The sequence below is a fragment of the Pangasianodon hypophthalmus genome, chromosome 5 (assembly GCF_027358585.1).
Source record: "Pangasianodon hypophthalmus isolate fPanHyp1 chromosome 5, fPanHyp1.pri, whole genome shotgun sequence".
Lineage (NCBI taxonomy): Eukaryota > Metazoa > Chordata > Actinopteri > Siluriformes > Pangasiidae > Pangasianodon > Pangasianodon hypophthalmus.
In genome coordinates this window covers 29,728,234-29,741,133 of record NC_069714.1, presented here as the reverse complement: position 1 = coordinate 29,741,133, position 12,900 = coordinate 29,728,234, and the positions used below count along the sequence as shown (strand labels likewise).

Here is a 12,900-nt window from a genome sequence, read left to right as displayed (position 1 = left end):
GACTCCTCCAGAAAGCTGGTGATCACCTGCAAACTTCAGTCTGGCTTTTTTTATGCTGGTCTTGGAGTAGCGGCTTCTTCCTTTCGTGACAGATCTCAGGCCATGGTGATGTAGGATTCTCTTTGTGCATAATTTGGTACCTGATGCTTCAAACTTCATTCATCCCTGGAAGTTCATTTTACCTCGTTCCTGAATGACGCAGTGTCTGTGTGGTTCCTAGATTTTTAGATTTGCATGCAGTTGTACAGAAGCTTGTGGTACCTTCAGCTTTTTATTGCTCCTAAGGAGGAACCGGACTTGTGCAGGTCCACAATTTTTGTACTGGCTGAGTTGCTTGGATTTTCCTAAGGCATCAAGGTGTGTGTGTGTGGTCAACGTTAGAGAGTGTTAGAGAGTGTGTGTGTGTGTGTGTGTGCGCGTGTGTGGTCAGCGTTATAGAGTGTGTGTGCGTGCGTGTGTGTGTGTGCGCGTGTGGTCAGTGTTAGAGAGTGTTAGAAAGAGAGAGAGAGAGTGTGTGTGTGTGTGTGTGTGTGTGTGTGGTCAGTGTTAGAGAGTGTTAGAAAGACAGAGAGAGAGTGTGTGTGTGTGGTCAGTGTTAGAGAGTGTTAGAAAGAGAGAGAGAGTGTGTGTGTGTGTGTGTGTGTGTGTGTGTGTGTGTGAGATCTATGTGATGGTTGTTGAGGGAGTTTCCCGCTGACCGGCGCAGTGTGAACAGACAGATCCTCCACCCCATTCCACTGAATCCCTCCTTCATCACCTCCTCCTGCCTCCTCATATCCCAGCATGCACTCTGCCTCTTCATATCCCAGCATGCACTCTGCATCTTCATATCCCAGCATGCACTTTGAGTGGGCGTGCGAGATGTGCAGAGAGAGAGAAATGAGGAGGGAGAGAGGGGGAGGAAGTGAGAGATAAGGGAGAGGAATGGAAAGTGTGGGGTGAGAAGGAGAAAGCGAGACACACACACACACACACACACACACATTCACACACACACACACACACACACACACACACACACATTCACACATAGGGGCGATTTAGAATAGCCAGTCCACCTACGGGTGTGTGTTTGGACAGTGGGAGGAAAGCGTTGAACCTGGAAGCCACCTCATTTTAAGTATTTTGAATACTTTCTATAAACTTCACGGAAACTTCTTGGTTCTACTTGGAACCTTCTTTAACCTGTAAGAGTTCCCATTCCCCCGAACGGACAAAGCAAAGAAGCTTTGAAAGAGTATTCGAAAGCAGGTCTAGAACCGATCACGTTACATTTTTTATTACACTGCTGTAAAAAAAAAAAGGAGCATGAATGCGACAGTAAAAGATCATTAAATAAAAAAAGATCAGAATAAAGAATATAATCTCTTAAAATGTGTTTGTCGTGACTGATATCAGGAGCTGTAAAGTCAGTGTTTTCAGAAATGTATTAATGATTAAACCTTTACAGTTTTTTCAGTTGCGTCGTCCTTTCATTATATTTCATCATCGCACTCAGGAACCCTCAGGAACCCTCAGGAACACTCAGGAACCCTCAGGAACCCTCAGGAACACTCAAACCCTCAGGAACCCTCAGGAACACTCAAACCCTCAGGAACACTCAAACCCTCAGGAACACGCGAATGCTCAGGAACATGCTCAGGAACACTCAAACCCTCAGGAACACGCGAATGCTCAGGAACATGCTCAGGAACACTCAAACCCTCAGGAACACTCACACTCCATCGACTTTAAGCCAATAAGATGTTTTTCTACCAAGCTTTGATTCTGAGCTTTTGTTCAGCTCTTAATGGTGTAACTTCTGCCTGTTTGTGTGTATCTACAACAACAATTGTCTATCTATCTATCTATCTATGTATCTAAAATTATGAGGTAAATTTTTTTTAAAGTAAATATTTTTTTGCAAAAGTTTAATCCAGGCTTCTTCAGACGTTCTCTTAGCTGCGTAAAGTGGATTTATTGCCTCATATCTGTATCACAAAGCTCTTAAAATGCACACGAACTCAAACTGTGTGTGTGCATGTGCGTGTCTGCGCATGCGAGCATGTGTGCGTGCGAGCGAGCGTGTGCGTGTGGGTGTGTCTGCGCGTGTGTTCGCAAGCGTGTGCATGCGTGTGTGTGTGTGTGGGTGTGTCTGCGCGTGTGTGCACAAGCGTGTGCATGCGTGCGTGTGTGTGTGCGTGTGTGCGCATGCGCGTGCGCGCGCAAGCATGTGTGTGCGTGCATGCGTGCAAGCGTGTGCGTGTGGGTGTGTGTGGGTGTGTGTGCGCGTGTGTGTGCAAGCGTGTGCGTGTGGGTGTGTGTGCGCGTGTGCGCAAGCGTGTGCATGTATGTGTGTGCGCGTGTGTGCGCAAGCGTGTGCGTGCGTGTGTGTGTGTGTGTGGGTGTGTGCGCAAGCGTGTGCGTGCGTGTGTGTGTGTGTGTGTGGGTGTGTGTGCGCGTGTGTGCGCAAGCGTGTGCGTGCGTGTGTGTGTGTGTGTTAAGTTACTCTGCCCTCAGGTCATTTTGTCAGTTTCTATTCTAACAGAAGTGAAAAGGTGCGTTGATCGTATGGAGATCAGCAGCTCAGGTGTTTGGTGTTTGATGGATTTTGTCGTTGACGTTGTTGTTGTTGTTGTTGTTGTTGTTGTCGTTGCTAGGTGGATTTTGTTGATGTGTTGAGGTGGATATGGATGGTGTGTTCACAGTAATGCAGTACAGGGTGGGGAGTGTTTAATGTCACATTTGTAATAGTGTGAATGTGTGTGTGTGTGTGTGTGTGTGTGTGTGTGTGTGCGTGTGTGTGTGTGTGTGTGTGCACACCCATGTAGGTGAGAGGCCACTGAATCTGCGAGTGACAGGACAAAGGGGCGGAGCTTCAGACGGAGACACACCCCTGGGAAAACAGCTGGCCAATGAGCTGAAGAGACATCACCAGGCCAGCGTGGAAAGCAAGGCAGCGGCTGCCACAGGTGTGTGTGTGTGTGTGTGTGTGTGTGTGTGTGTGTGTGTATATGTGTGTGTGGGTGTGTGGAAACATAACACACACACAGCTACAGTCCTACGTGTAACAGTAAAAAAAAAAAAAACTTCTGCAGTGTACTAAACATCCTACAAGTTTTGAATGATAACAAAATATAACACAATAATGTGTACAGTGTGGGTGTGGCCTAATATTATAATGAGTTTGCTTGACTGACAGCCACCTGTCTAAGACTCCGCCTTCCATTTCAAAGCTAAAACAGATTAGCCTTCACTCATTGGATTAGCCTTCACTCATTGGATTAGCCTTCACTCACTGGATTAGCTTTCACTCACTAATTATAGCTCTTTTGCTAGGTTATCTTTGACTGGCTAGTTTAGTCAAAGATAGTAAGCTTAATATTTATTTTTCACACTCTTTCACTCACTAGATTAGCTTTCACTCAGTAGTTAGCTTTCACTCACTAGATTAGCTTTCACTCACTAGATTAGCTTTCACTCAGTAGTTTAGCTTTCACTCAGTAGATTAGCTTCCACTCAGTAGATTAGCCTTCACTCAGTAGTTTAGCTTTCACTCAGTAGTTTAGCTTTCACTCAGTAGATTAGCTTTCATTCAGTAGATTAGCTTTCACTCAGTAGATTAGCTTTCACTCAGTAGATTAGCCTTCACTCACTGTTAGCTTTCACTCACTAGTTTAGCCTTCACTCAGTAGTTTAGCTTTCACTCAGTAGATTAGCTTTCATTCAGTAGATTAGCTTTCACTCAGTAGTTTATCTTTCACTCAGTAGATTAGCTTTCATTCAGTAGATTAGCTTTCACTCAGTAGTTTAGCTTTCACTCAGTAGATTAGCTTTCACTCAGTAGATTAGCCTTCACTCAGTAGATTAGCCTTCACTCAGTAGATTAGCTTTCACTCAGTAGATTAGCCTTCACTCAGTAGATTAGCCTTCACTCAGTAGTTAGCTTTCACTCAGTAGATTAGCCTTCACTCAGTAGATTAGCCTTCACTCAGTAGATTAGCCTTCACTCACTGTTAGCTTTCACTCAGTAGTTAGCTTTCACTCACTAATTATAGTTCTTTTGCTAGGTTAGCTTTGACTAGCTAGTTTAGTCAAAGACAGTAAGCTTAATATTTATCTTTCACACTCTAGGTTACCTTTCACTCAGTAGTTAGCTTTCACTTGCTAGTTAGCTTCCTCTTACTAGATTAGCATTTGCTCACTAGTTTAGCTATCATTAGCTAGTAGGTTTTCAGGTTAGCGTTCCCTCACTAATTGTACAGTGTAGTTATAATAATAATTAATAATAACTTTAATAATTTTGCTTTAGCTTTAGCTTATGCTAATTCATTCCCACTCTGACTAAATGTTCCTGTGTTTTTGCTACTCCTTGGATTTTCCTTGAGAAGATTTTGAGATCTTTAGCTGCTTTCATGCACAAAATGTCACGTTCACGCTGAAATCTGATCTGTTTTTTTTTTTTTTTTTTTTGTAGAGAACGGCAGCGGAGGTGAGGCGAGTCCCCGCGCTCTCAATCTCTCCGAAAAGAAGACCATCAAATGTGAACCTGAGGACTCCAGATAGCAGACCAGACCTCCATTTTTCTTTTTTCTTATTTTAATTGTTTTTAATTTCGACTCCATGATGAACTGTCGTCTGTCCGTGAATACTAAAGGAGCACAACTACAGTAGAGCCTTAATAACCAACGTTGCCTCAGATTTCCTTTCTTTTTTTAGTTTCTTTTTTTTTTTTTTTTTTTTTTGCCAAAGCACCTAGAGCCCTTATTTTCTTCCCTGAATAGATTAGCATAATTTTGTGATGTCAGTGACTGTACATGCAAAAACCCCGCCTCCTTTCTCTCTCTCTCTCTCTCTCTCTCTCTCTATCTATCTCTCTCTTTCTACGATTAGGCGTGGACCGTAATGTCCGCTGGTTTGTACATACATTTGTTGATATGTGGAAAATGTTGATGTTATTTAAATACAGTTTGTGTCATGTGAGTATACGTGTGTGTGTGTGTGTGTGTGTGTGTGTATCTATATGAACGCACGTTTGTTTCACAAGCTGATTGTTCCGGACATCAAAGATAAGCACAAAAATACACATCATCATTCTTTTGATATAAAAGAGGAATATCTTAAACATCAGGTCGAGAGAAAAGCTCGCTGTCAGATATGAAGCTCGTGAGATGAAGACCATGTTCGTTAACCATATGTTCACACTAGCCGGAGCTTGTCTCGTTTGTGGGCGTGGCCTATCCAGTGTTCCGATGAGAAAAGGTGGTAGCTATAGATAGCTATAGCTATCTGTAAGGCTAACTATTGAAACATAAATTAAATAGCGTGCTAATCAGTGTGTAAATGAAAAATAAATATTACAGTCTTGGATTCATACTAGCTAACTGAACTAGCTTTTCTTCGTAACTTCTTCGTAATTTAATGAACAGAAACAACAGTTATATGTCTTTCTGCCACGTCAATCACTCGTAACTGGTTTGCATACGTACGGCCGCGTGTCAGTTACGAATGTAGAGAATGAACGATCACCTGTCGCTCTTACTCGCTATATTTCCTTTGATTCCTTTGCTAATTATCTTTCACTCGCTAGTTATCAAGATTAATGAGTTTATCGTCATTAGGCTGTAGTCAAGTCCGAGACCAGGACTAGCCGAGATCGAGTCAAGATCAAGTATGAAAGTCCTTTTCGAGACCAAGCCTTTAACTAGTTAGCTTCAGTAACTACCGCTCTCTTGCTAGGTTAGCTTTCACTCACAATGTTAGCTTCAGTAACTGCTGCTCTCTTGCTAGGTTAGCTTTCACTCATGATGTTAGCTTCAGTAACTGCTGCTCTCTTGCTAGGTTAGCTTTCACTCACAATGTTAGCTTCAGTAACTGCTGCTCTCTTGCTAGGTTAGCTTTCACTCATGATGTTAGCTTCAGTAGCTACCGCTCTCTTGCTAGGCTAGCGCTAGGATTCATCGCTTTGCCTCGTCGCAGCTGATTTATATAGAAAAACGAACGTTCGCTTGTCACTTCATCGCTCGCTAGTGTGAACGTAGGGTAACTACGTGCCACGTTTACGCCATCTTAGTAAGTAAAAATGCTTTATCCTGCTCAGGGTGGTTTAAATGACTAAGTTGTTAATATTTTGCAAAACAAAACCCAATAAGTTTGGAGCAAATAACAACAAAATAATAATAATGACAATAATAATAATAATGATGATGATGATGATAATACACACAAGAGCAGGAGCTAAAAAAAACACCAGTCACACACACACCTCTGATATCAGGTACTGATTAAAACGATTAAAATGCTCTGCGTGAAAAAAAAAAAAACGGCAGGTTCGGTGTTCAGCGAATTTTTAACGTGTTCTGGAGCTTGTTCGCTAAAAAGCTAAAGAGTTGCTGAAAATGCAGCGAACCTTCGTGTGTGTGTGCGTAATGTAGTGTAAAGCGTAAAATACCGAGTGTGTAGTAAGTAGTAGAGCAATACCGACTAGCTGTTGTTAATAAAAACGCTGTGTGTGTGTGTGTGTGTGTGTGTTTACTGTACAGTGTGTGGTGTAATAGTGTTAGAATAGTCTTAGATTCAGCTGGTGTACTAATGTAACTTATATGCACTAGTGTTGGACTTTAAAATGCATTTTTTTATACAACTTTCATCTTTTCCATCAGTTTTTTTCCGTATCATCCTTCCCAGCTCGTGCTGTAGGTTTTCCCCACAAACAATCAGGTTTCCCACAGTCGTGTGTGTGTGTGAGTGTGTGTGTGTGTGTGTGTGTTCTTAATGAATACCTCTGTGAGAATAACCGACTGATCCTCATTGTCCAGGTGATTTTTTTTTTTTTAAAGCAGAGTGGAGAAATGATCTGTACTCTTTATTTTTATATGATTACTTTATGCAAAATTTTCTTCATTTAAGTGCCATTTTAAAATCTTTCTTTGTTTTTTTTTTTTGTTGTTGTTGAGTATGTGGTTAAAAGGATATGGTTATGGTTATGGTTGAGTGCAAAGTTTGTGCACCCTTGTGTATTGGGATTCATACATGTTTGTCCAAAAAAAAAAAAAAAAAAGTTATATCCAGTAAAAAGTTTAACAAAAATAATCTGTAAATCTATAATATATATATATATATATATATATATATATATATATATATATATATATATATGAGATGTAAATATTTTTGTAATAACGTATACACCGTCTAATCTCGGTCACATCCTGTGAAGAGATTTTGGAGCCTCTCATATTGGTGTTAAATTCTTAAATCCTTCTTTAAATCTTCTTTAAAAGGTTTCTGGAAATTATAATAAAGATAAAATAATAGTGAGAGAGAGTGAGAGAATTCGATGTGATGCTCGCTCTACCATTTTATCTATGATCTTTGTGCTGTGGTGCTTTTAGGAATTTCAGCTCAGGTCTGGAGATTTGATTATTGATTTGATGTTTTTGTTCCACAATCTGAAAAAAGAGTACTGAACTGTACTGAACTGAACTGTTCCTTGGTCCAGTACCCTTAAGCATACACCTTTTTCACATTTAGTATGTATCTTTCATGTATGTATTCCTCTAAAAAAGCTAATTATGTCAAATTTATGCATCTTAAGTCTTGTTTTAAAGGTGCATTATATCCAGGTGAAAGATAAAAAGATAAAGGGTGCCAGCGACAACGAAAGGTTCAGTTTAGTACCTTTTTTTCTTTTCAGTGTAGGATGCAACCACACGGGGAAAAAAATTAAACCTTGGATCAAAGTGAAAAATTGCATCATCTCCACAATCCTCCTCAAAAAATACTACAATATATATATAAAAATAGAATGGTTGAGAAAAACATTTTAAAAATGACCTAAAACAAGTCGATGCAATTTTTTTTTACTTTTTCAAAGTTCATTTAAAACAAAACAAAAATAACATTTTTAACTTTTTTTTTTTTTTTGCACTGAAAAACCATGAGGGGCACAAACTTTTGCACTCAACTCTAATTCAGGTCATTTTGAATGATGTAGGTCAGGGGTGTCAAACATACGGCCTGCGCTAAAGGTTCTAATCACCGAAGTTTCGTCCAACAAGTTTCAAATCCAAATTAAAATCATCTTGTGGATTGTGATTCAGTTGAAAGAGTCGAGAAAGAAGGAGCTCTGTTATTCCACTAGGGGGCGAAAGAGAGCAATGAACTAAATGTTCTAGGGTTAGGGGTTAGGGTTAGGGTTCGTTATTAGCGAGCTAATAAAATTTTGACGCTGCGACCATCAGACTTCCACACAATACGATACGAGATTTAACGATACCTCTGTATCTTATTACGATACAATTCAGTCGCCTCCGATCGATATGTGACTAGCTGTGTTTCCGAATCTGGCGTAGCGTTAATTCACGAATGATGACGACGTAGAGAATAACGTAGAATTTTAAAAGCATCAGAGTTACGAACAAATCGATTCATTTCAATCGATCCGTGGATCCAAATCGTCGGCTCGTTCAACCGCTAGTAACCAAAATAGCTAACGGGGATGAATACTTATGCAATCACAATGCAATCACAACTTTTTGTTTTTTTTTTGTTTGTAAATCAGTTTGAAAATGATTTTTTTTCCTTCCCCACTTTAATATTATGGGCTGTTTTAATTCAGTTCCAGATGTCATGCGATAAAATGTATAAGGGGGGGTGAATACTTACGCAGATATCCTGCATCTAGGTGCGTTCAGAATGTATATTTCGTAGAAATAATTACCGATTATTTTACCGATGTTGTTGATTTTTTTTTTTTTGACACTCCTGATCTGGACGTTAGTAACGTGTGTGTATTTCTCTGTTTTTAATCTCACTGCGGTGGCTTACACTCGTTTTGCCTTAGTTTTTAACACAAGGATCGAGGTTATGGTAGTTAAAAAAACAAAACAAAACAAACAGGGTACTAAACGGTACCATTTCTCATGACTGGAGTGGTACCTTTAGTACTCATCTTTTACGTGGATATGCGTGAAGTGTACTTTCTCTAAAAGCGAATGAAAAGTGCGGTTATGTATCGTTTTTAAACGTACGTTGCATCACATGACCTACGAAAGGCGTACGCTTAATGGTACCATCACATCCACATGGAAAGGTACAGTTAGTACCCTTTCTTATTTCAGAGAGAGTATGGCTGATCCAGGATCAGTGTATATTTCTATTTTTTTTTTTACACTTGCATTCGGGCCCAGCGTTTAATCTTTAGCTAGCTGAGCCTGGTAGCTTCTTTCGTTAATTCATGTGTGTGTGTATGTGTGTGTGTGTGTGTGTGTGTGTGTGTGTGATGTTTTTCCCCCTCTGATGCATGGAAAGTGATCAGCATGGAGATTGTATGTATGTAGATTCAAATGGTGAGATTTCTCTGAGATATTTCCATCTTTTGGCGAAAAGTGAAAAAAAGAAAAGAAAAGAAAAAGAAAAAGAAACACACACACACACACTTTTTGATCTGATTAGTTTATCAGTAACGCTGATACACATGCAGCTAAACCATTACCTATAGGTCAGAACATATCTAAACTCCTACTTTTGTCCCCTTTTCTGCTTTCTGTCCTTTAAAGACAACGATCTGGCGTCTCTGCTCGTGCTTTGTAGAATAGAAAAGGGAAAAAATGTGCATTCAGGACTGTGGGATGAAACGTTTTGTGTGTTTTTTTTAAAGAAAAAGAATTCAGTAGAGGCTTTGTTCTCATCATTGATGTCACTGAGTTCATGATTCATCATTAGGATATGCAGTAGTCATGCACCTCTTGTTTTGTAAACACTAATATATTTAATTTGTTATACAGCACACGAACATTAAACTCTATTTTTTTGAGATCCGACTGTTGTGCTTCTGTTTTCTTCACACTAATCATGAATTCAGCTCAAGGATGAATATAACATAAAGGATGAATCATACAGTACATAAATAAAATAACGACAATGTTTTTGAAAAAAAATTGTGCACAAATTGTGTACAAAAAAAAAAGATGTAAAAAAAAAAGAAATATAAAACTGACAATTTAGTGCTAAAAAAATACATTAAACACACGTTTATGTCTAATCAGTGTTTATAGAGCTTGTGTCTCTGTTGCCTAAGTCTCCTGAAATGTGTGTGACATGAAACACTTTTAATTCTTTGAGAAATATTCACTTAAAATGTAAAGCTGTGTAATTCTTTCTAATGGATTCGTTAATATCTAAAACCCGTCAGATCTGACTTTCAGCGTCATTAAGTACATTAAGTTACCCGACGTACAGCAACAAGCCACGTCTCTGGAGCTTTTTGTGGTGTGATGAAGCGGAGTTAACTTTACCACTCTGACGTTGATTATTTTACTACAACAGCATGTCCTGAAGTGTTTTATTTCCTCTACCACCACCGCAATTCCCAATGATTACAATTTTTATTTAATCTTTTTTTTTATTTTTTATTTTTAGTTTTATTTATTATTGAATCCATTCTAGATTCAGTAGGGGCTACGTATTCAGAACGTAATAGGAACCACTCACAATGGTGGACACACTCTCGATCTAATACTAATAAGATTAAATATAGAAAACATAGTCACATTTCCACAGTCTGAAGCTCTCAGATCATTATCTCATCTCATTTAAAATGTGTCTTAATCATAATATAGGCACCTTGCTATGCTACACAGAGTAAATAAGCAAACGAGTATGTAGCATTAAATGAAGCTAGTCCTCCTGAATACAGTTATATACATCAGCTCCGTCTAACTGGCAGAGGAGGAGGTGTCGCAGTTATTTATAATCTAGACGTCACACAAAAACCTAGTCATAAATTCAACACGTCTGAAGTTCTTTATACTAACATAACATACATAGCCACAAAAAAATAAAAAGCCACAAAAATTCTGCTAATTATTCTTTACAGACTCCCAGGGCCATATTCTTAATTCCTTTTTGAATTTGCAGATTTCATCTTAAACCTGGTTGTTTCTTTAGACAAAGCGTTAATTGTTGGAGAACGTAATATTCAGTTTGAAAACCCAGAAGACCCTCTGAGAACAGCAGTTGTGTCCATTTCTAGATTCAGTATCAGTTAATCTACACTCTCAATCTAATACTAACTTTCAGATTAAATATAGAAAACAGTCACATTTCCTGAAAGTCTGAGAGCCTGAAACTCTCAGATCATTATCTCATCTCATTTAAAACGTGTCTTAACATTTGCACCTTGCCATGTTACCACGTCAAACGTACATTCACGTCAGTACATTCACGTCAGCTACTGCACAGAGTTTTATCAATAATCTCCCAGAATTACCAACCATGACTGGATCACTGTCTGATCCCGAAGAACTTGATCAGGTGACTGAATGCTTAGAGTCAACCTTCTGCTACATGCTAGGTAAGGTATAATGATCACACACACACACACACACCTTAAAAAATAGCGTCAAACTAAATTGGTAGTATTTCAAACAGCATGGAAGGAGAGACTCCTGTGCTATAGAAAAGCTCTTATTGCTGCTAGATCAGTGTATCTCTCCACTCTAATACAAGATAACAAAAATAATCCTAGATTCTTATTTAATACTGTAGCAAAATTAACTAGGAAAAAGACCACAACAGAAACATGCACACCATCCTTATATAGCAGTGATGACTTCATAAATTTTTTCAGACTATTAATTTAATGCGAGACAGTTTTATAACTAACCCTGTAGATAATAATATAACAATATCAGATCAGTGATTAGAACGTTTTACTCCTCTTTGAGAGACTGAACTAATTTCAATAATTTCCTCATCAAAATCATCAACCTGTACTAGATCTCTTACCTACGTGTTTCCTCAAATGGATAATTCCAGTAGCAATTGAACCTCTTCTAAAGATAATCAATTCTTCCCTTAGCACTGGCTATGAAGCTAAATCCTTTACACTAGCAGGTATCAAAACCCCTGATCAATAAACCTCGACCCCTGTCAGCTGTCCAACTATAGGCAAATATCAAACCTCCCCTTTATCTCCACAATCCCAGAAAAGGTTGTAGCACAGCAGCTATGCTCATACTTACATAGGAATAACATTCATGAAATGTATCAGTCAGGATTTAGGCCTCATCATCAGCGCTGGTTAAAGTGGTAAATGATCTACTACTGGCCTCTGATCAGGGTTGTGTCTCCTTGCTTGTGTTGCTTGACTTTAGTGCAGCTTTTGATACCATTGATCATGTGATTCTCCTCGATAGACTAGAAAATGTTGTTGGCATTAAGGGAACAGCCCTTTCCTGGCTCAGGTCTTATTTGAATGATCATTATCAGTTTGTAAACGTAAATGGTGACTTCTCTATGCATACTAAGGTAAAGTTTGGTGTTCCACAAGGTTCTGTTTAAAGCCCACTGCTCTTTTCTTTATAGAATATTGTCTGTATATAACTGCTCTTAACTGTACATTCTGTTTATTTACTACTGTTTAAACACACTGTTTATACTGTACATACTGCACTTGCTGCTTTTTGCACTTCTGATTAGATGCTAAACTGCATTTCGTTACTCTGTCATACATGTGTAATGACAATAAAGTTGAATCTACAAAAAAAAAAAAGTGAAGTGAAGTGAAGTATGGTGACTCATACTCGGAATTTGTGCTCTGCATTTAACCCATCCAAGTGCACACACACAGTAGTGAACACACACACACACCATGAACACACACCCGGAGCAGTGGGCAGCCTTTTTTTTTTTTTTTGCTGCAGCGCCCGGGGAGCAATTGGGGGTTCGGTGCCTTGCTCAAAGGTCTCACCTCAGTCGTGGTATTGAGGGTGGAAGAGAGCGCTGGTCCTTCACTCCCCCCACCCACAATCCCTGCCAGACCCGAGACTCAAACCCACGACCTTCAGGTTCACCTTCAGATTACTATATATATATATATATATATATATATATATATATATGCTACCTCTGGGCAAA

General features: G+C 39.1%; 1 protein-coding gene across 2 annotated transcripts in view; it reads left to right on the top strand.

Annotated features, from left to right (window-relative positions):
• The window catches only part of nab1b (NGFI-A binding protein 1b (EGR1 binding protein 1)), a 38,530-nt gene extending 28,734 nt beyond the window's left edge, over positions 1–9,796 (top strand). For both annotated transcript variants that reach the window (XM_053234441.1, XM_053234442.1), the window contains exons 7-8: positions 2,811–2,951; positions 4,457–9,796. In XM_053234441.1, coding sequence (XP_053090416.1) covers positions 2,811–2,951; positions 4,457–4,545 — 230 coding nt within the window. In that variant the 3' untranslated portion in view covers positions 4,546–9,796. The remainder of the gene's footprint in view (positions 1–2,810; positions 2,952–4,456) is intronic.
• The last annotated feature ends 3,104 nt before the right edge of the window (positions 9,797–12,900 follow it).